Raw genomic sequence first — 27,341 nt, forward strand, 5'->3', positions numbered from 1 at the left:
TGGAAACTTTCAAACCCTCCGCACATCCGTGTGTGTCATATCGATAGGTACTTCCCAATATGCGTATAGAGATCTCCCTCTATGAATGATGTACACATGGGTCTGCCCACGGCCGTTCACTTCTGCCTACCCACTCTGCGCCTGCTCATACACAAGCACGCACTGATAACCTGGCCTCTCTTACTTTTTTCTACTTGTTCGCGCGCTACGCAGAGGGCTCTGTTTCGCGGCCGCCCCCGAAGCCGCTTTGAATCTGCTAGAGACTCTGCGGCCGCAGCCCGCTGCTGCTCACGTGCGTCTGAGCTGGATACCCCGAGTTAAATGGACAGTGCAGGCAGTCGGTCCTTAACGTATAACCGTGGGCGAACCTCGGAAATAGCTGCCTTCACATGTGGCGGCACACAAGGTGTCTATCTGTACAAAACCTGCAGAACCGCCGAAGCTGGGACGTAGACGCTCGGCGCGGGGACCTAAACGTTTCATTTTCCGGGAGCGGCTGTAAGAAAAACCCGACAAATCACACTTTACCCCGCACACGACTTCTGGCGTACGCTTCTGGTGAATGGCGGAGCAGTACAACGTCCTCCTCTTGCCTTCACACCAGCTGCGGATCTGTCGCCCCTTCTTTAACGGGGAGTCCGAGGGTGACGCAAACTTGGACATCCTAGCCGTTCCGCTTGCCTCTGGTTGCCCGCGTTTACGCGCGTAAAACCAAAGGCCTGGCTCTCTGGGCGACACGCGTACTTGTGTGGTGCGGCGTGCGTTGTAAAACTGGCATGCGCTTGCTTAAAAGCAGACTTTTCCGCACGCGCTGGCGTTGGCGAGGTGTCAACGCCGACACACGGGTGCTCAACCTCTGGCACCTTGTCTTCCAGTCTCTTCGATCCCTGCGGTGGCTTCCAGCGTTCAAGCGTTTTTCTATGATGTGGCCAAGCCCAGAAAAACGATCTTGCGTGCCTTTCACTGCGTGCGTGCAGAGCAAAACTCCCTGAGAAGCGTCCGGTTTTCTTCACGCCTACGTGGGTGTGTCTGCGTACTGCCAGCCGCGCGCCACCCGTGACCACTCCGCGCCTCCCCAGCGCGTTTTTCGTCCATTTTTTCGTGTTTCTTCGTGTGAAGACGAGTATAAAAGCTCTCATAAATCCCGCCCGTCCACTTAGGTACTGCCTTAACCGATTTCGTTCAATTTTGTCGCCCGTCTCTCAAGATGTCTAACACAAAGAAGCGCGCCGGCGCGTCGGATCAGGGCGCTCCCTCTCCTGCTGCAAAGCTGCGAAAAACCGAGGAAAACAACGTGCACGTAAGAGAAGAAACGCATGGGAGTTCACCGCGAGAGGGATTATGGACACCATAGCCATCGACATCGATAAAAACACAAAGGCAGCTGCTGGTTACTGTCCGGTGAACGAAGGAATTCCGAAGCGGCCGCCTAGTGCAGCACACTAGATTTTTTTTTCTCGCGGTTCGCTTCTGTACGCATTTTGCATCTGTATGTGCATCACGTATGTCGGTGAAACTATGCTAATCTGTGCAGCCGTGTAGATATATACGCGCCTGCCTCTCTATGAATTTACATTCCTCTCTGCGCAATCGACATTCGTGGCGTGCCAGAGGTTGACTTCATCTCGGCACCCGAGGCGCTGCTAGGCCATTCGTCGCCTCCTTTCACGTCTCTTGTCGTGGCGCACCTCTCTAAAACAGCCTGGTTCCCCGCGCAGGCACTCTCGGTGAGGCGCTGAGCGACTCGAGCCTTTCTGCATGTAGCATCTTCCGCTTCCAATTCTGGCTTCGCTCCTCCCCGCCGCCCATGATGTTGTTTGTTTCATGCCTGCGTCCTTCTCGGTAGGAGAACTCTCTGGAGGCGCTGCGCAAACTCTCCGTCGTCGTCGCCGACACGGGAGACTTTGAGAGTCTGAAAAAGTACCTGCCGCAGGACGCGACGACCAATCCTTCGCTGCTTCTCAAGGCGGCATCGATGCCGCAGTACGCGCATCTGATGGACAAGGCGATCGAGGACGCGAAGAAAGTCCACGCGAAATCCGAGGTAAACTCTGCCCGACTTGGTGTGTGTTGTGCTTTGATCTGCTCTGTGGCTTCTCTTGTTTCCGTTCTCTTCTTCCTTGCCTCATCTTCCCCGCCAGCCTGGACGTCGCTGCCTGCGCTTCGTGTTGTCCGTGTGCTCACTGCGCTCCTCCTCCGTCGCCCCTTTTGTCTCTCTCGCGTTCTTCTAGGCTCTTCTCGCACGTGCCTGTCTTGCACGCCCCGTGCTTGCCTTTCCTCCTGTCTTCTTCCTCCTTGATTCCCTTCTTCTCTCTCGCGACGCGCATCGCCTCAAAACGTGCTGCGTCGCCTGCCGCGGTGCCCGCTGCGAGCTGAGAGTCGTTTATTTCGGCTGCTCTCGGGCCTCTTTGCGCTGCTTCTGCTCGGGCTGCAGTCTGCGGACGATGAAGCCTTGGTAGAGGAGGTCATTGATCAGCTGTTTGTCGCCTTCGGCGTCGAAATTCTGAAAATCGTCCCTGGCGTCGTCAGCACCGAAGTCTCCGCTGCGCTGTCCTTCGACGTTGACGGTGAGAGAATCTGGGCGACAAGAATCACGCCATGCGTCCGCGTACGCTGTGCCGTGTTCATCTGCTTTACGGACTGTGGGAGCACACGTCTGCCTATCTACCTGCCTATTCATATATCTATTTGTCTATCCTTTTCATTATCTATTTTGTGTTTGTCCAACTATATCTGGCTACATATACACGCCTGTATACAGGTGTACATGTGTGTGTCCGCGGGCACGTTGGAAACCAGTACGTATAAGGCAGGAGGGGCGTTGGCTTCACACCATTCCCCCTTCCCCCCCCCCCCCCCCCACCCCCCCCTTCCCGTGAGATGTAAGAACGGCTCGGTAGAGTTCTGCGTATTCGGAGCTGCTTCCTCTGGAGTATGTGGAGGGCTGCCTTTTTGTGTTGACATATGCGTGGAAGCGCCGCGACAGAGACTGGGCGATCGCATTTGCTTGAGTGCATTTCGTCGCGGCATCTGTGTAGTGGACGAAGATGTGTTGTACGTCGCGAATTCCTTTTGATTCGTTGAGAAGTGTGTGCGGATGGCGGTCTCTCAGCGTCGGTGGCGAAGGCGCGGAAGTTGATTCAGATGTACGCAGAGCGCGGCATCGAGAAGGAGCGCGTTCTGATCAAACTGGCGACGACTTGGGAAGGCTGCGAAGCCGCAAAGATCCTCGAAAAAGAAGGCATCCACTGCAACATGACGCTTCTCTTCAGCTTCGCACAGGTAAACCGCTCACGCATCGCACGACTCATACCTAAACATATATATATCTATATATATGTATATGAGTAGCTTGGTTTTCGCCATGCATGTAAACGCGCGTTCAAATAGAGAGCGAGAGAGCGAGACGCGCACACGGCGGTGCCGTGTGGGTGTGGGTGTGGGTGCGTGTGTGTGACGGCGGTGCCGTGTGCGCGTCTCGCCCTCTCGCCCGCGGTGTGTGACGCGGATTGCCTCGTTGAAAAAGTTGAGTGTGGATTTCGTTTTGCTGTTTCTGTCTCTCTCTGGCAGGCTGTGGCGGCCGCGGAGGCGCGCGCGACGCTGATTTCTCCCTTCGCGGGTCGCATCTTGGACTGGTACAAGAAGAATTATCCCGAGCGCCAGGCAGAGTTCGTCGGCGACAAAGACCCTGGCGTGCAGACCGTCAAGCGCATCTACAACTACTACAAGAAGCACAACTACCCCACGACCGTCATGGCTGCCTCCTTTCGAAACATCGGTGAGCGGTCGACGCCGCCCTGCGCGCCGCAGGCAGAGGCGCACGAGATAGAGAGACCTGGGAGGCGGGGGACGCGTTCTCGCCTCCCCGCCCCGCGTGTTTTCTCTTTCCTTTCACGTTTCTTCTGCGGAATTAGACTGATGCTGCACCTTCGTGTGTCTCCTTTCTCCAGGCGAGATCATCGCCCTCGCAGGCTGCGACAAAGTCACGGTCGCGCCGGCGCTGCTGGAGGAGCTCAAGTCGCAGACGGCGCCGGTGCCGCGAGCGCTGAGCCCAGAGGCCGCAGGCCATTCCGCCTTGGCTGACTCGCAGAAGAACTCTTTAAAGGTTGAGCGGGAAGCTGCGAAGGCGCACAGCAAGAGCGAAGATGTGAACGGCGCGCAGAGTGCCTCCGGGGACGAAGAAAAACTGCATCTCGATGAAAAGGCTTTTAGGTGGCTGCTCAACGAAGACGCCATGGCGACTGAGAAGCTCGCCGAAGGCATCCGCAGCTTCAGTAAAGACCTCATCACGCTCAAGAACATGGTTCGCGAGAAGCTCGTAATGAAGGGCACTCGCGCGTAGACGCCGCACAGAGCGCGACACACTCGCACGCATACGCATTATGGAGAGGACGCCCTTCATGCGTGGCTCTCCACGCCTCAAAAAACTTTCGTATATACATGCATATATATATGGATGTATTATATCTCGATACGGCGCACAGGCACGAGCATCGAATGGCAGCTCTGTCTAGGCATGTATCTGTATTCGTATGCACGTAGAAGGTTCCCGTAGTCTCACTTTACACGGGTTGGGTGCGCTGAAGAAGGCGCTCTGCGAATGGCGCGCGATCCGACGAGGGGAGGGAGGGAGGAATCGACAGGCGCCCAGGCGCACGCGTCCAGAGGTTCATGGGCCTCTCTTCTCGCGACCAGCTGAGGGGCTTCCAGCCCCCGCAGATGCAGATCGATCTCCGAGGGAAATATTCGCTGGTTTTTCTTCTACACTGAACTACCATCTATGTGTGTGCTTTTAGGCGCCAGTCTTGGCGCGCCGCGATGCTATATGTAGAGATATATACATGCACAGCATATGCCTCTCTACGCGGAAGGAGTTTTTTGTGGGGGGTGTGCCGAGGGGTTTGCCGCGCGCGCGTTTCTCGAGAGGAGACCGCGCGGCTTTCTCTCTCCTTCGCTGCAGAGCATCGGCGTGTTCCTTCGTGTGCACCTCCCACGTGAGGAGAGCGTCTTCGGCTCCCAGAGTCTGCGAAGGTCTCTGTTCTGGTTTTCTTTTCTTCGCGCCCGAGAAGCAACGGGGGGGGGGGGGGGGGGAGGCGAGAGGCGTCTCTGCGAAGGTAGTCTCTGCATAGTTTTGCCAGTTTCTGTTCTCGTATTTTTCCCGCGTACTCATATGCGAATGGCTACCAGCAAGGCCTCGCGAAAAAGCTGCCGGCATTCTGTCGTGCGATCGTGAGAACCAGCGACCCCCTCGAGCAGGAGAAAGCGAGGCTGAGCTGCAGAAGCAGACTAGTCGCCTCGGGGTTCAGGTTCGCAAACTTGAGATCTATGAATCAATGTCCTCTCTAGCACATCATAAAATACTTTATTTATACATATAGGGTGTCTCCGTCTAGTGCACGGGACAGGCGCCCCGACGCAGCCATACGGGCCCATTATTGGATATATCCTCACATGTAAGTAAATATGTAGTCATTTATATATATATATATATATGGAGTACGCGACTTCTCGCATCGCAGCCGCCAGAGTTTGCTGTCAGATTCAGAATGATAGGTATTTTTTTGAAGTCGGTCTCTAGACGCGGCCTTCTCGTGGTTCCTTCGCGTACAGGTGAAGGAGACCTGCGCAGCCGCGCCGCCGCCAAGCGCCTACCGTCGTGTATATTACGCGGAAGGGGAGCTTCCTCGTCTCATCACAGCGTTTCACTTCGCTACCCTGCGCAACCTGCATGCGCAGGCATCCCTTTCCCCCGCTCTTCCGCGCGTAGGCGTTTCTGCTTGCACCAAATTTCAAAAAAAAAAGTTTCTTCGCCGGGTGCGTCGGCGCGGCCGACGCTCAACGCTGCAAGTCTATCGTGATGCGAGAGTCACACGCCGGAGGCGCGGTCTAGTTCTAGCGAATTATGGTTATAATGAGACGAAGACAGCTCTTCCGTCGCCAACGAGGTCTGAACAAGTGTTGTAGCGAATATGGGAATTTGAGTTATTGCCGTAGAGTGAGGATTGAGGCGAACCCGAGACTGCGAAAGGCGTGTCTAGAGTAGAACAACCAGCGAGGCGTGTTTCCAGTCTGAATCGTTAGTGTGGAGATACAGACAATACACCGAGGAGAGCAGCGGAGGAAGACAAGAGCTGTGACGAGGCAAGACGGAGAGCAGAAGATAGAGACGCCGTTTGGAAGAGTGACAAAGGGAAGAGAAGACCGCGGAAGAAAGGCACAGCCCGAAAACAGATCGTGCAGCAAACGCAGAAAAGAGGAGAGGACAAAGCAGGCGAAGAATGAAGCGAAGAAAGAGCAGGACAAGCGCAACTCCACGCGCAGAGAAAAGTCTCTCCAAACCATATCTATAGTGTCTTGCTGGTGCATGCACGCGTGACAACACCGTATGTACGCTAGGACAGTTTTTTCTAAAGATTGTTTCGCATTTTTTCCGAAACAACGGGTTGGAAAACGCACCTTTCCTGTTGTCTTCCACGCATGCACTTTGCTTTCGCTTTCCCTGGGGCTTTCCAGGTTTGGTGATTGTCTGCTGTTCTTGTCTCGGCTCTTCACCCGCGTCGGTCGCTTTTTTCAAGTATGTCACAGGTCCTTGGAGGCACAGCCGTTCTCCCCCCTTCTTTGCCTGGATCGTGCGTCGATGCGGGCACTGTCTGTTACATTTCTTGTCCCCGCCTCCATTTTGCAAATATGAAGGAGGTCGGCTTTATCGCTGCTTTGTGAGAGCGCCGCTGTTCCAGGAACCGGCAAGACACGAAGAAGAGCATTTTCTTCGCGAGCATTGCGTTTCCAACAGTAACTAAACCTGTGTACGCACACGAGTCCACGAGTTTTCCCTTGTCCCTTATGCTTCTGCTTGGTTCGTCCCGTCTTTCTAGGCATTCCCTTGTGTTTTTTTATTTTTGACTTTTTTCGCGTCTGTCTCCTCTGCCCGTTCAATCTATCCACTCGCTCCCACGCTCCTGACCCAAGATGATTCCACGGCGTCAGCGCGAGATGCGGAGCCGCTCCTGAAGGCCTTCTGTCGCTCGAAACCTTTCGCTTCTCCCGCACTCGTCCTTCCGTGACTCTCTCGCCTGGTGCTCCCTCTCTCTCCCCTACTCGCGGCGTTTCTCCGCTCTAGCGGTTTTCCTCGCGTTTCTCTGGCCTTTTTCAGGCCGCTGCACCCATGGCGGTGTCTAACTCGGCTCCGCTGCCCCTGCTTCCCGCTCTAGCGACGCCGGCGCTCGACGAGAAGTGGTTTGGCGAATGCTCCTTTTTGCTTTTTTCTCGCGCGCCATACAACCCGACGGCGTCGACTGAGCAGGTCTTCTCCATCTCCCCTGCCAGCCTACAGCAGTCTACTTCATCTCGTCTCTCAGCGGCGCCTTCCTCTCAAGACGGCGCGCGCGGCCCTCCCGACCGTCTCTCGCTTGCGTCTCCCTCTCCGTCCGCTGCTTCTGCTGTCAGCGCGCGGCTGAGTCCGCAGCTCGCCGAAGACGAAAAACGCTTCGGCGCGCTGCCGCCGCCCTCCTCGGACCGGATCCTCGGCGCAGCCAAGAAGGCGGCGATCCTCTGGGGCGAGAGGGAGGAAGAAGCCCTGGAGGCCGACGCGAAACCCGAGAAAGGAACGGACCGCGCGAAGAAGATCTTCAACAAATTCTTCTCCGAGGATCATGAGGTGGGGCGCGGCTCGAGAGACACTCTGCCGGTGATGCCAAGCCTCGATCCCGCTGCAGCCTTCATTTCTCGGGTGCCCTCTAGACGTGCTTAGCCGGTACATGCATCCACATCTACCTGTTTTACCGGTGAATATACATATATTCATATATATTTTATATATATCTATATATGTATATTGCTCTCGAGGTGGTAGAGCTTGCCAGTTGGCCGTGCCGCCGTTGGAGGTATGCGGCGTGCGCGTCTTTTGAGTTTCCGCGGCGATTCGTCGAGCGATTCTGCGCGTTTTCCGCACGCCAATCCTTGTCTTCTTGTTTTTCTTGTCATCTTTCCTCAGGAGCGTTTGATCGCGGCAGCGAGTATTGGCTTTCTCTGCTCGGCCCTGGGCGACGGCCGGCGGGACTTTATCTCTTTTCTTCTCTGTACGTCTCGTCTGTCGAAACGCCGCGCTCGCGTAGGCCTGCGTACACGTCTGTCTCCTGGCCTCTGTCGAGGCCGCGCCACAGCTCAGCTTTTCGTCTTTCCTCTCGAGCCGGCGTGACAGCGACGGTCTCGCGGCTCAACGCGCACCTCGTCCGCTCACTGCTCTAGTCGCTCAGGCGCGCCGTGTCTTCCGTCCCACATGGGTGCGTTTTCGAGTTCTGGTGCTTCCCATGTGGTGCGCGCAGCCTTTATCGAGACTGAGGACGACTCCTTAGTGCTGGAAACAGTCGCGCGGGAGCTGCATGCGCTGCTCGCGGAGGCCTTGCCGAATCCGGAGGCCATCGTGGCCTCTGCGCGCGCCGACCCCGAGAGCTGCGAAGTCTCGCTCTTCTTCTCGCTTCTCCACGCGCTTCTTCTCACTGCCGACGACGCCGTTAAGGAGGCGGCCGTGGCGGCGTCCTTCCACCTCTTCAGCGCCGCGCGACTGCTCGCGCCCGCCTCCGCCGAGCTGCCGGCGGTGGAGTCGCTTGCGGAGGACGCCGCGGTTCTCTTCCGCGCCATTTTCCTCCCGAGGCTGCTGCAGATGCTTCAGGGCGGCCTCAGTGCGCAGCGCGTGGCGGCGCTTCTTCTCCCTGCCGCGCTGTATCACCTGCGGCTGGTCGCGGAGTTGCTGCCGCGCAGCGACCCGCGCGACGCGGGCAGCTCCGAGGCGGGACCTGACCTGCGGCCGTTTGAGCGCGAGCTTGACCGGCTGGTGAGCGAGTACGTGATGCTCTGCGGCGAGGGAGCCGACGCGGCCGCGGCGCCCACTCTGCAGCGCGAAGCAGGCTCTCAGCTGCCCCTGTTTGTGACCTTTTGCGCGCGAGTGGTCGGGGGGGAGCGGAGGAAGGCGCGCGCCTGCGCAAGCGCCGAGCGCGCGGCCTCGCTAGGCAAGACGCGTCTCGTCGAGAAGAAGACCCGCGGCGCCGAGGAGCCGGAGAAGAAGGGATGCGAACAGGACGGGGGCAAAGAGGAGAGAGCGACGACATCCGAAGACGAAGCAGAGCCGCAAATCGTCCAGGCACTGTACGAGGCGACCTACTTCTTCCTCCGCGCGTCTGCGGTGAGGTTGAGGGGGAAAACCGCGAAAATTTCGACAGAAAAAAACGAGGCCTTGTAAAAGACGAACGACTGTATACGTGCTGACAGGGGTTTCGAGGGCTTTTTACAGGCTTCATTTCCGCTCCCGCAACGCCATTTCCACTCGCGAACGCCGACGCATTACGTGTTTCGCGTGTTCAGTTGCATGTGAATGGATGCGCGGCAGCTTTCCAGAGCGCATGGACTCCTGTTTAAGGAGCGTGTGTTTCCAGGACGCACCGAAGCTGCAAGGCATCAAGGCGCTGGCGACGATGGCTGAAATGGACGCTGCGGCCTTCAGAAGCATCGGAGACAGTCTCCTTCCTGTTCTCTGTGGTGAGGCTCGCTTCCGTCCTGCACTTGGTCTCTTCTTCTGCCTGTGGGCGCTCTGCCGTGCCTTCGCCTCCGTGCTGCTGCGCCAAGCGGCGTTCCGGCTTTGCCTTGCGGGCTCCACGTCCCGCCCTGCCGCCTCTGCGTGTGCGTGCGACTGCAGCGGATCCGAGCTGGCGAGTTCGCGCGGCAGTCTGCGAGGCGCTGGACAAGCTCGGTCGCTTCCTCGTGGCGACCGCCGCGGAAGACGGGAAATCGACTGACGCGGAGGCTGTCTTCATTCCGCCGGCGGCGCTTGGACAAGGCACCTGCCTCGTCTCCGTGCTCGCTCAGTTCCTCAAGGACCGCGACGTGAGTCGACCCAGAAAGAATTCCTCGCGACGCACGGCCGCAACGCCTAGACGCGCGCAAGAGAAGCAACAGACGCGCGCCCGGCGGCTTGGCGGCTGCTGCGGAGGCCGCCGCGATGCTCTGCTTTTTCTGGCAAGCTGCCGCTAGGCTCTCACGCGTCCTGTGAGGGGGGGTGGGGGATGAGATGCATCAGCGCTCAGAGCATTCTGCAGCACTCCCGGACATAGAGCTAGAGACGAGTCTAGCTCTTGCGTCTCGTCTATTTTCTCTGGGACCTCCCGTCCTTATGGTGTGTCCTTCTGCGTCTGTGTGTCTCCCAGCTGAACGTGAAGGCTGCGGCGCTGCGGACGACGCGGAAGCTGGTCAAGGTACGAATGCAAAGGGGGAAGAAGATGAGAGAGAGGAGAGGGCGCGCAGCGAAAGGCAGACAGGCGAATGCGAGGGTCACAGGGGAGGCGGAGTTCCTGGAAGATGTGGGGAGTGAGCACAAGGAGAAAATAATTCTTGCTAGAAAACGAGACGATCTGCATGCGCCGCAAGAACAGAGCAACGGAGAGGGTGCAGAAGGACAAAAGATGAGAGCGGAGGAAGGATGGAGGCAGACATGGAGAGAAGAGAACGCATGAGAAACATATGGGGTCATGCTTTTCCTGCAGATGACAAATAATTGCACAGGCATCATGCAAACATTTCTTGAGGAAGGCGAGAGTCTCTTCAACGCGGCGGGTGTCACGCAGAGCGCTCCGATCCTCGGTGAGCGAGCTTTCCATTTTTCTTTTCTGGCTTTTTGGCTTCGTTCCTTTTTATAGCAGCTGGAGGTAACTGCATGCAGCTTTACACCTACACAAATAATATATGCACAGGCATACACGCATATATATATATATATATGAATATGCATACACATGGACATATTAGCGTATATTTAAATAAATATATTATGTATGTGTGTACGCATGTCGTCGCCGCTTCACGTGTGACAGACGTTTGTCAGTTTCGTCTAGTTTTTTCTTGTTATTTCTTGCATGCGTGGGCGGCGTGTTGGGCGTGATGTCTTTCCAAGGTCCCTCGCATGCGCACTTTTGCTTCACATCTTTCGTATCTTTTTTGTCTGCCGTTCAGTGGAGTGTATGGACACCCTGTGCGCTATGGCGGGAGCTGCCACTAGCGAGGAGGCCTCGTGGCAGCTCACGGTTTTCGCCTTTCCGCTTCTCAGGCAAGTTTTCTTTTTGTAAAAAGCCGCAGTTCATCGATCCGGTGGCGAGCCTGTGGCACACCTGCGTGGAAAGCGCGGAGGCACCTGGTTGCTCTTTTGCAGTTTCACATATGTTTGTATTATATACGAATATATGTGTTCTTGAGTACAGACCCTGGAGCTGCGTACGTCGGCCTGTTTGTTTTTCTCCACACACGCAGGTGGACAGGGCAATCCGTGAAGTAGACAGGTGCTTGCATATATTTCTATGCATGCGTGTCTATTTAATTTTTTTTATTCATTTTTTTAACTGAGGCGACGTGCTTGCTTGTGTGCGGGTGTCTGGGGGCGGGCAGAGCCCTTCTGGATCGCTTCAGCTTCAGAATTTCCTAATTCTTGTTTTCTTCAGAGTCGATGACTGGCACGTCGCGATGTCTTTCCTCGATAATCTCGCGGTCTTCGTGTCTGCTCCGCCCCCGTCGTTTCTCTCGGTACGCAACCGCCGCGCTGGACGCTTTGCTCTGTCTTCTTGAGAGACAAAAGAATCGCGTCTGAGATGACCTGCTGTCGCCGAGATAGAGCACTTCGGGCAGGGCGTTCGCAAGTCTGCTGCTGCCTCTGCTTGAAAAATTCTCTCTCGCCTCCGTCGCCTCATCCTGCTCGCGGGCACCCTGGCCTTTGTTTGCACAGAAACATTCGCACTGTTTTGCTCTCCACAATATACCTAATTATAATCGTACTTGTAATATAAATCCGTTCTCTTTGTTGAGACTGGGAGCTTAGGTGTGCGGCGCTTCTGTGCGGAGTTCGCGGGGCGCTGAGTCGGGTCTGCGATATTCGTGAGCGAACGTTTTTTATGTGCAGGTTCTCCTTACGCGGCTCGACATGCTTGTCAACTTGCCTTCTTCCCGCTGGCGCATCCGCGCACGCATTCTCCAAAAAATTCCACTTCTTCTCCTTGCGCCTGTGAGTCCCTTTCTTGAAGCGCCTTCAACTTTTCAGGCCCGAAGCTCCGCGCAAGCGGCCCGCGGGAGTTTTCTATCAGCTTCCTCTGTGTAGCGGACGCGCATGTGTCGCCTCGAGGGAAGCCATGCATAAGTCCTGCGAACGGGATGAATCACACGCCCATCTCTACATGCGCGGCTCCAGAAGGGGACTCGGATCTTTTTTTCTTTTGCGCTCTCCTCTCGCGCAGCTCGATTCTGGGCTGTTTTGTTGCTGCAACCGCCGGGTGCGTGCCTTGCCCGCCTGAACGCGTTGCATCTCGATATCGAGTCGCCACCTGTAGAAAAATATCCTCTCGCCTCACTCGGAGGAGTGACGTATTCCGCGCCTGCGAGCGGTCTCCTGAGAATTGATGTGGGCTTTCTCTGGCGTGCGCAGCTTGCGGTGGCGGAGTCCTTTTTGGCGAGCTGACCTCGGAAAAGCTGTTTTTTTTTGTTTGCAGAAAATTGAAGAGGAGACGGCGACGCAGTTCTGGTTGCTTCTCGTTCAGCTTCTCCAAGATGACGGTAAGGGAAAATTCCTTAACCCATCCATATGTCTGAGGAGTTTTACACCCTAAACATGCGCAACTTCAACTGAACGCAGGCGCGAGTCTCAGCCGGAATAGTCACCCTTCCCCGATGCGGGCGTCCTTGCTGACTCAGATCGCAGAGGCCTTCGCAGCGGAGCGTATAAAGGCAGTGTTTGAGAAGCATGCAAGTCTTCAAAACGCGCCGGAGAGGCCTCTTCAACATCAGAGAGATATCGGGGCTATATGAAGTCGACTCTTGCCTCTAAGAGGAGACTTATCTGAGGCGTCGCTCTACAGGACTTGCGCGTGTTTATCCCTTGAGCTAGCCTTCCATCACTGGCCTAGACGCATGTTTGTGGGCTGATCCGCTCTCGCAGTTTTGCAGGTGTTTTTTCTCGCACGCTCGCCCGACGTAAGGAGGAATTCTGTTGATGCTTGGCAGCGTAGCGCGGCTCTCAGAAGGACTTTTGCATGTTGTGTTTGCTTTTTTTCAGTCTGGGCTGTTCGCCAAGAAGGGCCTGCCGCCATCGAGCAACTGGTTCTCAACGTGAGCGCTTCTTTCGCTTGCCGGTTTTTCCAAAGTCGCGATTCTCGTATTCTCTCTTTCGAGAGAAAACGTGTCGGTCGTGCATGCATTCGACCTCTCCCTGGCCTCACTTCTCGGCGCTTCCTCTGCAGCTGACGTTCTCTTTCTCCGCTTTGTCTTCGTGGTGCTGGAGGCTGCTTGCCCCTCCGTTCCTCGTCTTCACTCTCGATGTTTCGCCGCGATGTTTCTTCTTCCTTCGCTGTGTTTGCTCTGCAGGCGCGGGCAGAGGAAGAACATCACGAGGCGGCTGCGGAGCGGCAGCGCGCGAAGAAGTCCGCAAAGCGCCAAGAGGCTCTGGGGGACGACTCAACGATGGGCTCCGGCGAAAACGCCGAAAAGATCGCGGCGGAGGAGGCTCGTCTCGCGATCCGCTTCGCTCGTGAAGGACTCCTGGGGCACCTTCTGCCGATCTTTGAACAGCTGCGAGATGACAAGCGCTACTTCGTCAGGGGCGAACTCTGCCGATACATCCTCGTGAGTCCGCGCCTGGCCGCAGCCGCAGCCGCCTTTCTTCATCTCCGCACGGGGGCTGAGGGTATGGGCAGCCCTAAAGCCTCCTGCGCCACCGGCTCACCTCCGGTGTGAGTCTTCTGTGCTGGCGGGCGCATTCGCGCTTTGTCGGCTGCGTCTGCTTTCCCATACTTCTTTAAATGCCTGTGTTTGAATTCGATTTGTCTTGCTTCTTCTCGCCCGTGTGTGTATGTGTATGGCGGTCTTTCCCTTTGGAAGCGAGTCTCTTCCCTGCCTTCATATCCTTTCCGTCTTTGGCTCTTTCTGCGCCTTTCAAAAAAAATCTAAATTTAAATTAAGTGAAAAAGTGATTAATTCATCCGATAACTGTTTATAATTTATCATGGCAATGTAGTCGTTTAATAGAACAGCGAAAATTCAAAAATGGTCAAGAATTAAATATTAGAAGTAGGAAAACTCTCTTCATTCCGTCCTGCGGCCTTCGTTCTTCGTGGACTTTTGAAAAAAACAACTGGGCGACGGCGAGGCGGCGTTATCTGCGCCGAATGATGCATCGCGCGTCTGTTTCTTCCGGTCTGTGGATAATCCCCGCCTGCTCGTTTTCTGCAGGCCATCAAGGATCTCTACTCGCGGGAGATATGGATCTCCCAGTTCGCGCCGCTCCTCGAACAAGTCGTTGGTGACCGCGTGGCTCAGACGCGGTAGGTCTCCCTCGTGAAATGCATTTATTTCGAAAAAATCTCCAAAAAACCGAGAAGAACGCAGCTTCTCTGGCGCTCGTTTCTCCGCAGAGGATGCGATGGAGCGATGGGTATGTGGAGAGGCAGAAATTTCGGGTTTCATTGAACGCTGCGGGTTGTGAGCGCTGCCTCCGCTAACGCGTGTGTGTTTCGCCTCTGCGCAGATACGCCGCTGCCCAGGCCGTCAAGATTCTCCTCGAAGAGGCAGCGAACGAGACGTCGGTCGTGGTGAGTGTTTACGGTGTAGGGCTTAGCGCACGCAAAGAGCGGAGGCGCGAGCGAGCGAAACACCTTCCCAAAGTGACGATATAGAGCAGAGTCCTCGAGCGCGATGTTGGGCACCGCGTGTGTTTTTGGGTGTCTTTCTGCAGCCATCTGACTGGCTCCAGAAGATGAAGGCGAAGCTGATCCGCGACTCCGATCCCGATGTCGCAGAAGTCCTTTTCGAAGACGACTGAAACGACGACGCGACAAACTTTTTTTTTCTCCCGCACGAGACGAGTGCGGAGTATCAGCTTGTGCGCTCTCGCTGGCCTGCGTCTCTCATCGCGACGCAGAAGTTTGCAGACAATGAGAAAACCATGAATGAGAGTGGGGGGGGCGGGGGGTGCCGCAGGAGAGCGTGAGGAGTCACGGCTCGGCAGGAAGGCCGCAACCTGCACCGAAGCGGAGTTTCGAAAACGCATCGGCTGCATTTCATTCGGTCTCGGTGAGGCGAAGCGAAGAGTCTCGGCGGTGGGGAGAGCTGTGAGAGCGTTTCATGCGTTTCGTCCGCCGCACGCGCGCAGCGGCGCAGACAACTCTTTCTTTTCAACAACGTCGCGTCTCTTTTGCGTGCGGGCTCGAAAGCCTCGCGCTAGGGAGGCTGAGAGAGGATCAACTCAAAGGCGTCACAGAAAACTCGTGGCTAGCCTGAAGTGAAACAGACGCACGTTCCGCTCTCCGTCTCTCTCTGGCGTGTCGAACTCAGCCGGGAAGCTTCACCGGTAGTGTGGCGCATAGGTCAGCTGCCCGCATGCAGCTACACAGAAGGCGATGTCAGCGTGTGCGGGTAAGGGGAAGCAGTTGCTAGGAGCTCGAGCGTCTGCGGATTGGCGTGAGACGCAGAAAGGCGACGCACGGCGCGCGGCTGTCTGCACAGTCTTTCTGAAAACCGAGAGGCACGGGCGCCGCGGAAGCACCTCGCGTGTGCGGAGGACGCGGAAATTCTCACGGGAGACGGCAGCATTCGTTTCTAATCGATGCGGATTTTCTAGCCTTTCTGCTGAGAACGACAGTCTCCACAGGTGCAGATAAAAAGGCATCACGGTGGAGCCTGGTGTTGCGCTGACAGTTGAAGGCCTCTGTAGACGCGGGCACCCACTGCGAAACGAGGCTTAGAGAGAGGGACTTTTTGCATCTGAATGTCTGAGGTCAAACCAGCAGAAACGGGGTCGCGAGGTTGGCGAGCGGCTCTTGCCGGCGTTGCTGCTTGCACAAAACGCCTGTGGAATATTTGAGAGGAAAAACAACGCACACGCAGTGCCTAGGTCACACAGATGTTCTCGTCGTTCGAGAATTTTCGCGACCAAAGCAGTATTTCTGTGCCGCAGTAGTTTTGTTCAAAACAGAGGACGGGTTATTTGACAGAGCGTTTCATTGGATATAATCACGCATCAACAATAAACGAATATAGTTGGGGTCCAACAAATGTTTATGCACTTAGGTGAAATTTATCTTTCAGAAGGTATTAAGACCCTCTTCAGTGCGCCAATGGTCAGGTCGAGACTAGGTGAGCGTCCAGACGAGAATGCAGAGAAAACTCGGCTGCTGTGCCGGTGGAAGCCGAGGGTTGAGAACTCGAAAATCGCAGCGGCCGTCTTTCCTGAGCGTTGGTGTCACCAGAGAAATCCCTCTGAACACGAGACGCATAATAGAGGGGTGGCCGCATGCGTCGTTTGTCACGAAAGATCCCCGGGTTCTGTCATTTTTCAGGACCGGCGCTGAAGGACGAGCAAGTCAGTTTCTCCCTGAGCGCCTCGACGTGTGGCGTGATTACGCTTCGAAGCAGCAAAAGAAATACGCTGGTCTGTGTTTTGAAGCTCTCTTTTGGCTGTCTGAGGCAGCAAGGTCTAACGAAGAGACATCTCTATTCAGTCTATACTCTGCTGTCTGGAAGCCGGGGTAGCAAACAACCTCGCTCCCATTCGTGCCGCGGAGCGTTCGCTGCAGAGAATAACTCGCCTTCCGCATTTATTTCGCTTTCGTGTGTCCTCTGTCAAGTCAAGCTCGCTTCCAAGCTGCTTCGAGGCTGACGAATCCGGTCGCCGCTAGTCAACGCGCAGTTTCGTGTTTTTGGCGACATCTCACCGCTCATCTAAAGGCGCTAGACCCTATCGCTCAAAGCTTCGCGATCTCGTATTTCCTGTTGCGCATGAAACCACTACCAGTTTTTTCCGCCTGTTAAATACGTGTGCAAGCCAATTTCACCTTTTTTCTCGGTTTCCTTCTCGTTTTTCATCCTTCCAAGCCCCGGCGGTGGTCCTGTCGCATGCGCATGCGGTTGGCGAAAATGCAGCGTGCGTCAAGCGAAATGCGAAGACAACCGATCCAGGAGTTTGCAGAGCTCGTCTCCGTTCTGTTTCCTGAGACTGAGAAGGTGAACGTCGCAGGAAATAGCGAGGCGAGCACTGAACTCTCGAGGAGGAGACCTTTCCCGGCTTTGAGAGCTCCCAGTCTCCCTGGTGAGACTTGACTCTGCGTCAACTTTTCTCTTTCTCGTCCTGATCTTGTGGGGCCCGTGGCTGTCGCCTTCTTCAGTCCTTTTGTCTTCGTCCCCTGTCCTCCTTTCTTTTCTTCTCGCCGTCGCCGCGAGCTCGTCTTTCTCTCTCCGCCGCGAGTGTGTCGTCGCCCTCTCTCCTCTCCGAGCCCCGCTCGCCCGGCGGCAGTGTGCTCCTTACAGCGTTTCATCTCTGCATGCTCGCGTTCGTTCTCTCTTTCGCTTCTCATTTAGTTCCTCGCCTTGGTTTGAGTCTCGCGTCGCTTCTCGCTGTGGCTGCTAAAGGGAGAGAGGCGTATCGTCGGGTCGTTCAAAGCCCCTTCCGCGTCCTTCGTCGTCGTGCCGCTCCGACCTGCGCAAAACGGGAACGAGTGTGACCATGCGACTTCTCTCTCTTCGACGCAAAGATGGAGGCCGGTTGGTACTGCATGCGGAGGCCCGCCTGGGGCACTGGCGCGCGGACGGGCGCCAGGCAGTTTTCGCTTCCTCGGCCGAGCTGTAGGGGTCGCGTCTCCAGTGGGCATCCTGCAGCGTCACCGCACGCGACGTCGCTCACGCCTTGCTCTCCCTCTCGTTCTCCTGTCCGCGCCTGCGCCGCCGCTCTGGCGGCTTCTACGGCGCTCTGCGCCTCGCGCTTGACTTGCGGCGCACGTTCGCTTGCGTCTTCTGCCTGCGCCTCGTCGTCGTTCTCGTCTGCGTCGACGTCGTGTGCGCCGCTCAACGCGAACGGTGTCGCTTCGCAGGCGTCTCTTCGTTCGCCATCTGGTTTGTCTTCTGCGTCGTCCGCTTCTTCGCCGTTTGGCGCCGCAGCAGCCATTGCTTCGAGCGTCGCCTCGGCCGCGTCTCGCTATCGCCAGGGCGAGGAGTCGTCTCGCTCTTCTGCTTTCTCGCCTGAGAGCTCCGCGTTGCCGGCGTCTCTGTCTGACTCCGCTTCACCGTCTGCCTCCGCCTCTGTCTGGCGGCCTGAACATTCCTCCGCGCCCGCGGGTGCATCCGCATCTCCTTCTGAGTCTCCGCTCGCTCGCGAGGCTGGTCGAGGCGCGACCGACGCCGCGTCCTCCTCGTTTTCCGCGTCTGGGGTCTCCCCGCGGCCTTCGTCCTCCTTCGGCGCTGCGTCCGCAGCTGCCGGCGTGGTTGCCGCCTTCTCTCCGCGGTCGCCCGCTGCGGAGGAGCTTCGCGAACAGTCGGCGTCTGCGCTGCCGGCCTGGCAGCGCCGCGTTGAGAAGCGGAAGAAAAAGGAGGAAATCAAGCAGGCGCTGCGGAGGCGAGTTCTTGCCGACCTGCTCGTGCAACCCGATGTGGCGCTTGCGCTCGCCAACGACCCGCGGCCGCTCGAGGCTACGACGGCGCACGCGGCTGAGGGCAGAGAGCGCGGCGGCGAGGGCACGCTGCGGGAGAGCGAGAGCGACGAAGCCCGACACGCCGCTCAACTCGCTGAGCGACGGACTGAGGACGTAGGGGGCCTTCAGGCCTCGGTGTGCCACATGGGGGGAGATGAGGCAGCGTGTCTGCAGGCGGAGAGCGCTCGCGGCCCCGCGGCTGAGGCGACGGGCGCGGCGACGCGCCGGGGAAGCTGGGAAGACCTCGAGAGAGTGGAAGCTGAGGCTCGGACGCTCCAGGATCGCGAGGCGCGCCTGTTCAAACAGCTGGACGGCATGATTCAGGATGCGCCGCTCGAGCGGCTTCTTGGGCGAGTCACACAGGAGCTTGCGAAGCAGCAGCGCGAGACCGGAGGAACGAACCGAAACCACGGCGAGCTCTCGGCGCTCTGGAAGCTGCAGATCGCTGAGGAGCTGCTGCAACTCGACGGCCTCGGCGTCCACGGGTCGCCGAGGCCTTCGCAGGCGAGCGCAGGGGCCGCGCTGGGCGCTGATGGCGCGGAGGCCTCCTCGGCGGCGAGCACCGCAGGCAGCCCCACTCCCAGTGAGTCGAGCCGCATATCTCTTGCTGCACCTGATTCGTCGGCGCCTCCTTCCTCCACCAGTTTCTCTGCAGCGGCGTCTGCAGCGGCGCCGCGTGTGCTGTCGTCTCGCGAAGATCCTGCTGCTTTGTCTGCTTCGACGTCTCCTTCGTGGAGCGCGTCGGCGGTATGCGTGGCGGCGCGGCCGGACGAGGCGCTGGCGAGCGTCTTCCTGTCGGATTTGCGCCTCCAGCGACGTCTCCTCGCGGTAGTCGCGCGCCGGTGGCGACGGCTCCTGGATGACTGGCTGGGGGGCCTGCACGACCTGCGGCGCGGCGAGGGTCACCCCCCAGAGATGACCGACTTCGAGCGGTACCTGACGTTTGTCCTCCTGCCGCATCTGCGCCGCGTCTCCTCGCAGGCGCTGCATGTCTTGGAGCGCTTCCGCCGCCGCGACGCGGACGAGCCCGACGCGAGACGGAGGCGGAAGGGGGAAGGAGACAACGAGAGCCGCGCAGAGGCCGGCGGCGGCGCCTCGGCCGCCTCGCCTGCGGCTGCTGCTTCGCCTTCTGTCGGCGACTCATCTTCTTCGCTGTCGGGACCTGACTCGTCAGCGGTGGCGTTGCCGGGAGCGCCATGTCGCGAGCGGCGCGTCTGGATTCTTGCGGTTTCGCTGCTGGAGGAGCTGAAGGACGTGGTGCAGCTCTTTCGCGACCTCGCGCAGCGGCGCGTGCTTCTTCACTTTGCGCCTGTCGTTATGAGGTAGGTCTCTCCCCCCGCGCGCCCACCAGCCGGCCTCCCCTGGGAAGCACGCAGAACTCGAGCGCAAACCAGGCGAATCCTCTGTGCAAATACTCGGAGCCTTGCTTGAGAGCTGCGACAGGAAACTGCGCTTGCGAAACCCAGGTCAAAACAGCGAGGGCTGCGCGAGACGGTCAGAAACAGAGGCGCCTGGCGCTGCGGACCGCCTCGCGTCTCCGCGGTCTCCTGCGGCCTGTGTCGCCGCGGTGGGAGGTTGCGCTGTGCATTCATTCGCGAGGCCGCGCCTGTGTCCGATTCGCGTCTCACGCGCTTCTGCGTGGTGTTGTCGCTTTCTGCTTTTCTGCAGCGCGATCCACCTCGAGATGCAGGCGCGTCGCTCGCTCTTCGCGTCTTCGCCGCCCGACGCCGAGGCCGTCTCCGCCGCGGCGTCGACCTCGCCCATGCCCCCTCCTCTGGAGCCCCCGCTGCACCTTTCGGCTCCGCGCAGTGCAGGTGTCGCCGCGGCAGTCGCGGAGGCGCGTGCGGTCTTCCTCGCGTCGCCTGCGGGTCGCCGTCCGCGCAAGGAGTCTGCGGCGCTGAGTGCGTCGCCCTCGCAGGCCGTGGGCGGCGAGGAGACGGTCTGCGGCATCCGGGAGGCGGAGGCGAACGACCGTGGAGCCGCAGGCGCAGCGGAGAGAGATCGTCTCTCCACCGAGTTGCTTTCAAGTCGCGACCCGTGGCCTGCGGCGACGCGCTGGGCAGGTCACCTGCATGTGGAGGTCCTCCGCGGCTTCGGGCGCATGGGGCTCTACAGCGAAAAGCTGCTGCACGTCGTCAGCGAGGAGAGCAAGGCCCTCTGGCCCCACGACCTCGTGTTTTTCCTCTTCGAGTGCGGGAGATACGGCCTCGCGGTCCAACACCTCATCGGTGAGGCATGTGTAGTTATTAAACGAAGTTCTAGTGTGCTAGCATGGTTCGAGAACATTCTATGTTTTTGGTTTAGCCAAATAATAATATACCACCATCGTTGTTGATATTCTCTGACGTATCAAATCAGCCTGGGATCCTAAAAGTACTGCTAAAGACAGCTGAAAGTGTTGGATTTCGGAGTCGCAGGTCGTCCAGCGGCGTGTAGAGGTCCTGAAAAAAAGTCAGTCCCCCGGCGCGTCTGAGAGGCTCCGCTGGGCATGCGGAGGACGCAGTCCGGCCTGGTCTTGGCGAGGTTTTGAAGCGGCTGTCCAGTGGCTGCCCTAAACTGTAAATCCTATTGCTGAAAAGATCACACTGTATTCCCAAATAGTGGTTCCTCCGCGAGGACTGCCTTCCGCGTCCTAAACTGTTGTACCAACCTTCCTGTATTCAAAGCTCGAATTTCATATAAGCGCGCTAGGTTAACGAGAGAGGACATAAATACTAACAAACCCCCCGTCTATGATGGATTTCCTTCGTCGCAGAGCAGCTGCGAGGTAGAGCCTCTGTGTGTGTGCCGCGTTTCTGAAGCGCTCGCCAGCAGGACTGGGCTGTGTGCGGCCTCGAGCTGCCGGCGCCTGTGTGGAGTTTGGTCCTATGCGTCACCGGATTCCGCGTCGTCTGTCCGCCTCCGCGCCTCCTCTTTGCGCAGATCCTTTGTTTTCGTTCTGAATGCGTCTCGAAAAGCTGTCCTGTTTTTCAGACAAGCACGCGGCGGAGGCCTCGGCATGTGTGGACTACATCAGCGACCCGCTGCTGTACCTGGCGACCGCGGCGCTTCACCGCTCGAGTATTTCGCACCGCGTCTTCTTTGACGCGGCTCTTCCTCGCCTCAGCGCAGCTGTGAGACCCTACGCGCCCGCGACCGCCTGTGGACGGAGGGGGGACGTGGCGGAGCTCGGCGGAGCGTGCCCAGCTGAGAAACTCGAAAAATGAAAGACGAGAGAGAGTCGGGCGGACGCCGGCCTGCAGGTGGCGTGGAGGCGTCGCATCGAGAGCGCGCAGGCGACGGGAGAGAAAGAGCCGCAGGCGCAGAGCTGCGAACGCGAACTAAATCGGGGGTTGCAAACTGCAAAGCGAGGCATTCCCAAAATCAACCGACGAATGAATAATATATTTTCGGGCACAGAGCGTAGCGAGCTGTCGGTGGTCACATGAGAGTGTCTTTAGTTCGCTGAGACGCGTCCTCACAGGGGCAGTGTGTGTAGGTGTGCGGTCGCGCGCTGTGCGTCTGTTTTCCTGCGCACGGAAGCTAGTCTTCGCATACGGAGATACGGCGTAAACGTGGATGCGAAGGCGCATCGCCGCTGCGTGACTGTAGCGCTCTGTTGGGCGATCTTTCTTGCGGGATACCTATACGCAGGCATATGCGTCCTCCGCAGGCACGCGCAGATGTGGGTGCGTGAGCCTGCGGCGCAGTTGCACGTGCGACCCTGCTGGATTTGTCGCTGTTCTTTTCAGGTTGAGACCTACCACGACCCAGCCTTTCTTCGCACGCTGATCAGTCTCTGTCGCGCACTCGACCCTCACCTCGAACTCGCTCCATATCGTGCTCTTGTCAGCGAAGCGGCGGTCGCCATGCGCCGCTTCGTACCGCAGCTTGACGTGAATGCCTCGGGGCTGTAAGTTCCCGCAGCTCCTAGATTTAGCCTCGCGACCCTAGTCAGGAAGCGCGAGGCGCAGTTTCGGCTCTGCACACAGAGATGCGCATGCATCGAAGCAGGACGAGCGGAAAGCGGCGGATGGGTGGCTTGGGTCGTATGCGACCCTCTGAAAGTGTGTGCGCAAGCGGCAGCTCCATAATCCCCCTAAGGGGTGCTGTGGTGCGTCTGGTTCGCTCCTGCTTCTCTGTTTTCTTGTCTTTCTTTGCTGTCTCGCCTGTCTGGTTTTGGCTTCCCGCCTTGCCAGTTCTCTCCCCTCCGAGGTTCCTGTTTCCTTTTCCTGCAGAGAAGTCCCCTCCGTATTTCGTTTTTTGTCGCATTTCGAGCGTCTTCTCCCGTGTCGCTTTCACCTGTCGCGTCTTGTCCGCTGGTCTCGTGGGTTTCCGCGCAGCATCCTCGGCCTCATTGGCAACAGGACTGCGCGCACGCCTCAGACATTCCGCAGCCTTGCGCGGGCGCTCTGCGGGCGACTGGAGACACTGCAGCACGCGTACGCGATTCGGCAGCGAGCTCGCGAGTGCGAAGAAGACGCGCTGGCTGGTCAGGCCTGTGCAGGGGGCAGTAAAGCGACCAAAGAGACTCCAAACATCTTCTCAACCGTCGCCTCAGCCTTGACGCTGGGCGACATCATCACCTCGCTCGCCTCCTTCAACTTGCGCACCCACCTCTATCCTCTGCTTGAGGACGTTGTCTGCAAGACGCTGGAAGGTACGCGCGGCCACGAGTTAGAAGCTCGAAGAAGCGAGGGAGCTCGGCGCAGGACATGAGGGCGTGCCACGCTCAAGGCAGCCTAGTGCGCATGTGCATGCAACCGTCCTGAAGCAGGCTTCATCTGCCTCTGCACCTCGCACATGTGCATATATATATATATATATATATATATATATATATATATATATATATAAACCCTAAACCCTATATATATATATATATATATATATATATATATATATATATATATATATATATATATATATATATATGGTTAGGTGCACACGCTTCGTGCAGTCTGATGCAATCGCGTTTGTAGGTGCGAGTATAGATGTAGATGTATGGTCGTCAGACACCTACATCTACACATATGGCGCCTCGTTTTCGCTCGAGACTTCCTTTTCCGTGTTTGCGTCTGTCGAGTACTTTAGGTATTTTGTTTGCGAGGAAGGAGGCGCTGTGGTTTCTTATTTGGATCGGCCTCGCGTCGACTCCGAACTTCACGCCGAAGAAGCTGACGCTGGCGCTTCGCGAGAAGATGTTGGAGGACGGTGATTCCGAAGTGCAGAACGGGTTAACGGAAATCAATCATACCGTGCAGAAGCTGGGCGCGTTCCACGCCCAGAGGCTTCTGCTTCCTCTGCAGCTCATGCGCGTCTACGACGCCGAAATCGCCCGCGTAAGAAAAGTTACCCCATCCAGCACCGTTTGTTGGTATTCATGGGATCAACACGTCAAGAAAATATCAACAACTTCTCTTCGGCTGAGCCAGACCAGGCGAATGCAGCGGTGCGCCTCTCGTGAGAAATAGAGTGGCAATCGCCATCACGCATGGAGCCCGAAACAGAAGAGAGAGAGGAGCGCTAGTGACAAGGAGGACAGAGAGGGTCGGAGTTTCGCTCCACAGGGAACGAGTCGAAAGCCGAGAGACACACTGCAGAACGCTGCAAAGCCACATATGTATATGTATATATGCGTCTATATGAATGTGGGTATCATGTATGATTGAAGCAGTGTACGCTGTGGCAGTGAGCGCGGATACAGGGCCGAGTTCTCAGCACGCGTCTAGATGGGCAGGCCGCCGCCGGTTCCAGGAGAAAGATGCGACAGATTTGCAAGGGAGAGGAAGGAATCGCATGCAAAACGGGATGCAGAAACCGCGCAGAGAGTAGTCGAGGGTCTATCCGGTTCTTCTCTCAAGCGTCTTGCTGTCGCGTTTCCGTCGCGCCTTTAGCAGTATCGCGAATCGCGCGCGTGCGGGGCCGAACCGTGTCGGCGGGGTCCGGCGGTCAGGTGAAGCGGCTTTCGAATGCGATCGGCGTATCCGCCAGCCGTCCCTCGGAGCTGCGGCTTGTTGTCTTGTCGCTGCGCCTCCAGGTTTGCATCGACACATCTCTCGCGAGAGATCGCGCCTCGTTCAAGCGCCTGGACTCCTCTCTCAGCCTCGTCTTTCCCCTGGCCTACGCGAACGCCCTTCGCTCGGATCACGCGGCCGAAGCTCTCGCCGTGTGGGACGTCAACAGCGCAAAAGTCTTTCTGCATGGAAAGTGAGGCATTGACGTCGCACGTCGCAGGCGTCCATTGCCTGAGGCGCAGGACGAAAAATAGGGGCCAAACGTTCGAGCGAACTACCCCAATTTCCGCGGCGCACACAGATACTTATCTACACATATATATGTGTGTGTATGTTTCCGTCGAATACGGTAGATCCGTCTGTGTCTGTAAGTCTCCAGCAGGTCCGTTTGCACCGTCGTGGCCTGGTGAGAGACTGTCTGTACCGGCTGGACGACGGTCACTCGCTAGGCATTTCCTCAACATGTATCCACTCGTTGTTACCTTGTGTAGAGTGTCCAAAGACCCTTCTTTAGGGTTTAGGGTTTAGGACCGTCCACTTGGCTCTTTGATACGCGTCCTAGGCAGGCCCGTTTCAGCGGAGCCGCTTCAACAGCTTCCGCGCGATTCGGCCTTGGGTAGCTACCACTCGCGCGCGCGCATGCACCTCTGTGTGTCAAAATGCGTGCGCGGGTGGATAGACTGTGTGGCTCGGGATTGTCTTTTTTTCAGCGCCTTCCGCGGCGAGTACGGTCGAGCGACGATGCTGGCGATGCTATGGTCAGCAGCGGTGACAAATCTGCATGTCCAGCAGGTGCATGTGACGGGCTACCTTGACAAGTTGTTTTGGTGTATCGACGTGCCGCCGCCTGCGCTCGACGCCTGGGACGCCTTCCGGTTTTCCGCGCTGCCTGCGCCAGGCTACCTCGCCTCCCTCCACGCGCTCTTCAGTCCCCAGTCCAGCCAGATACGGGCCGGCGCGAAGCGCGGCGCGCGCCCTGGCGCCGCCGCCGCCTCGACCCCGCCCCAGGAGACTCCTTGCGCGCGGGACGAAGAAGAGAGCGAGGCGACGCTGACCTCCTTCTCACCTTCGTCCTTCAACGACTGGCATGCACTCGACGATATTCGGCAGCACGACCGCCTCGCGATCTTCCAGATACGCGAGCCGCTCTTGCTGTTGCACCAGGTTGCGGCGACGTATATCGCGGACGCCCCGCATGCAGTCCGCCGGTCCTCCAAGTTCCCCCTCATCCGTGCCTGGGCGAACGCAGCAGTCGATCCGCGCGTGGACGAAGATCGAGCGATTTCCGGCATCGTCCAAGAATTGCAAGGTGCGGTCGAGTGTCTGCAGTTTCTTCGAGGGGGTCTGCATCGAACTCAGGCCACACTAGAGAGGCGCCTGGGGGGCAGGAGGGGAAGGTTGCTTGGATGAGGTGCATAAGTGCATCGGGCTGCACAGTGCTAGCGTGTAGGCGATGTCCTTGTGTGTTTGGGTTCTCGTCAGATCTACTCGCGACAGCCGGGATTCGAAGTCGGGCCTTCGTCCCGTGCAGTCCGGACGAAGACGCTCTGTCTCGGCCCCCCAGCAGCTCAGCAGAGAAGGCGCGCGACACTGTCACGTCTTGGATCGGATCTTCCGCTGGGTTCTCTGCGTCGTCTTCTAGCGAACGAGATGAAGTGCTGCTCGCCTGTTCCGCCAAAACGAAGACGCCGCAGTGTATCCACCTCGAATTCCTTGACGCCCGACGCGAAGATGAATCTAACTGGGCTCGGCGGCGCTTCGTTGACGAAAAAAAAACGATTTGGCGTCATCGTCCTCGGCGAGGGCGACGGCTTGAGAACGCTCCCGAGCTGGCAAGCCACGCACTTTGACACCGGCGTAAACGTCTTGCGGCTCCGGGCTCTCCGGCGGCGCGGCTGGCAAGTAAGGAGGAGGAGGAGGGAACCGGCATCAAGGGGTAGGAAGAATAACACGGAGGAGCAGGGTAAACAGACGGCTAAGAAACGGCCTAGGAGGCTGCGGAGCCAGTGTCTGTGGGCACGCAGCCAGCGAAGCCAGCCGCACCCGTGCTGCGCGTCTGGGTCGGCGCATCAGAGGAGCTAGGGGCCGGAAGCATGCAAAGGGGGACCGGCTCGCCCGGCGTTCATTTCCGAGATGTCAACACACCTCTGTCTCTCGCTGCAGATTGTGACAATCAACGTCCACGAGTGGAGCGAGGCCCAGAGCGCGGACGCTCGACTGTCTCTGCTGCTGGAGAAGTGTGAGGCGGCGGGCATTTCCATTCCTTTCTGCGTTGAATAACGAGTACACCTCTCTCTGTGGACGGCAAGGCCAGTTGAAGGAGGCGGCCAATCCAGGCAGTGTCTGCAGTGCGCAAGAGGGTAGTTGACGCTTTCAGCGGGCTAGGGCAGGCGACGAGCAATACACGCCTCGGTGAGCATACCGTGATCCTATAGGCCTTGCACCGTCCTATGTGCCAGCTTCCACCTTCAGTGAACGCGGATTCTCTGGTTGAATTCGAATCACACTTGCGTATTTTCACACGGCTGCGTTAGGTTGCCCGTGAGCAGGAGGACGAGGTGGATCTACTGAATATTTCTTGGCGGAGAATCCGTAGAAATGTGACGAAACGAAAACCGCCACGAGTGCCTTACGACCGGGGGGCGACGCGGCTTGGCTCTACTGCACCTAGCGCGTGGCTTTCCTAGTGTGCGCGGGGCAGCACTACCCCTTTACAGATGTTGGTAGCATGCCCTCTAACGTCGCGTTGACGTGTGTGACGTCCAGCTCCTGAGGCATGCAGGCGCCGCAGTCGGAGGAATTCCGTTTACGCAAATTCGTCAAAGGGAGTAGTCTAAACAGGTTTCCTGAGCTTCACACT

At 57.7% G+C, this 27,341-nt stretch overlaps 3 protein-coding genes across 3 annotated transcripts; all 3 read left to right on the top strand.

Moving 5' to 3' along the window:
* Positions 1-1,207: 1,207 nt before the first annotated feature.
* On the top strand, positions 1,208-4,342 carry BESB_083320 (transaldolase; the record flags this gene model as incomplete). The annotated part of the gene is made up of 6 exons (XM_029366682.1): positions 1,208-1,300; positions 1,847-2,063; positions 2,460-2,567; positions 3,113-3,282; positions 3,571-3,778; positions 3,951-4,342. The coding sequence occupies 6 exons, from the start codon at positions 1,208-1,210 to the stop codon at positions 4,340-4,342; spliced, it is 1,188 nt and encodes a 395-aa protein (XP_029217142.1).
* A 2,823-nt stretch (positions 4,343-7,165) lies between these two features.
* Positions 7,166-14,845, top strand: BESB_083330 (HEAT repeat-containing protein; the record flags this gene model as incomplete). The annotated part of the gene is made up of 16 exons (XM_029366683.1): positions 7,166-7,657; positions 7,994-8,078; positions 8,325-9,181; positions 9,432-9,534; positions 9,692-9,879; positions 10,200-10,247; positions 10,536-10,632; positions 11,002-11,095; positions 11,484-11,565; positions 11,939-12,040; positions 12,522-12,585; positions 13,085-13,137; positions 13,393-13,755; positions 14,257-14,348; positions 14,552-14,615; positions 14,759-14,845. 16 exons carry the CDS (start codon positions 7,166-7,168, stop codon positions 14,843-14,845), a joined length of 2,871 nt encoding a protein of 956 aa, XP_029217143.1.
* A 2,707-nt stretch (positions 14,846-17,552) lies between these two features.
* On the top strand, positions 17,553-26,761 carry BESB_083340 (uncharacterized protein; the record flags this gene model as incomplete). Its single annotated transcript, XM_029366684.1, has 10 exons — positions 17,553-19,807; positions 20,154-20,713; positions 21,459-21,598; positions 22,217-22,377; positions 22,808-23,124; positions 23,559-23,806; positions 24,505-24,674; positions 25,192-25,790; positions 25,964-26,136; positions 26,645-26,761. The coding sequence occupies 10 exons, from the start codon at positions 17,553-17,555 to the stop codon at positions 26,759-26,761; spliced, it is 4,740 nt and encodes a 1,579-aa protein (XP_029217144.1).
* Positions 26,762-27,341: the final 580 nt, after the last annotated feature.

The sequence above is a fragment of the Besnoitia besnoiti genome, chromosome VIII (assembly GCF_002563875.1).
Source record: "Besnoitia besnoiti strain Bb-Ger1 chromosome VIII, whole genome shotgun sequence".
Lineage (NCBI taxonomy): Eukaryota > Apicomplexa > Conoidasida > Eucoccidiorida > Sarcocystidae > Besnoitia > Besnoitia besnoiti.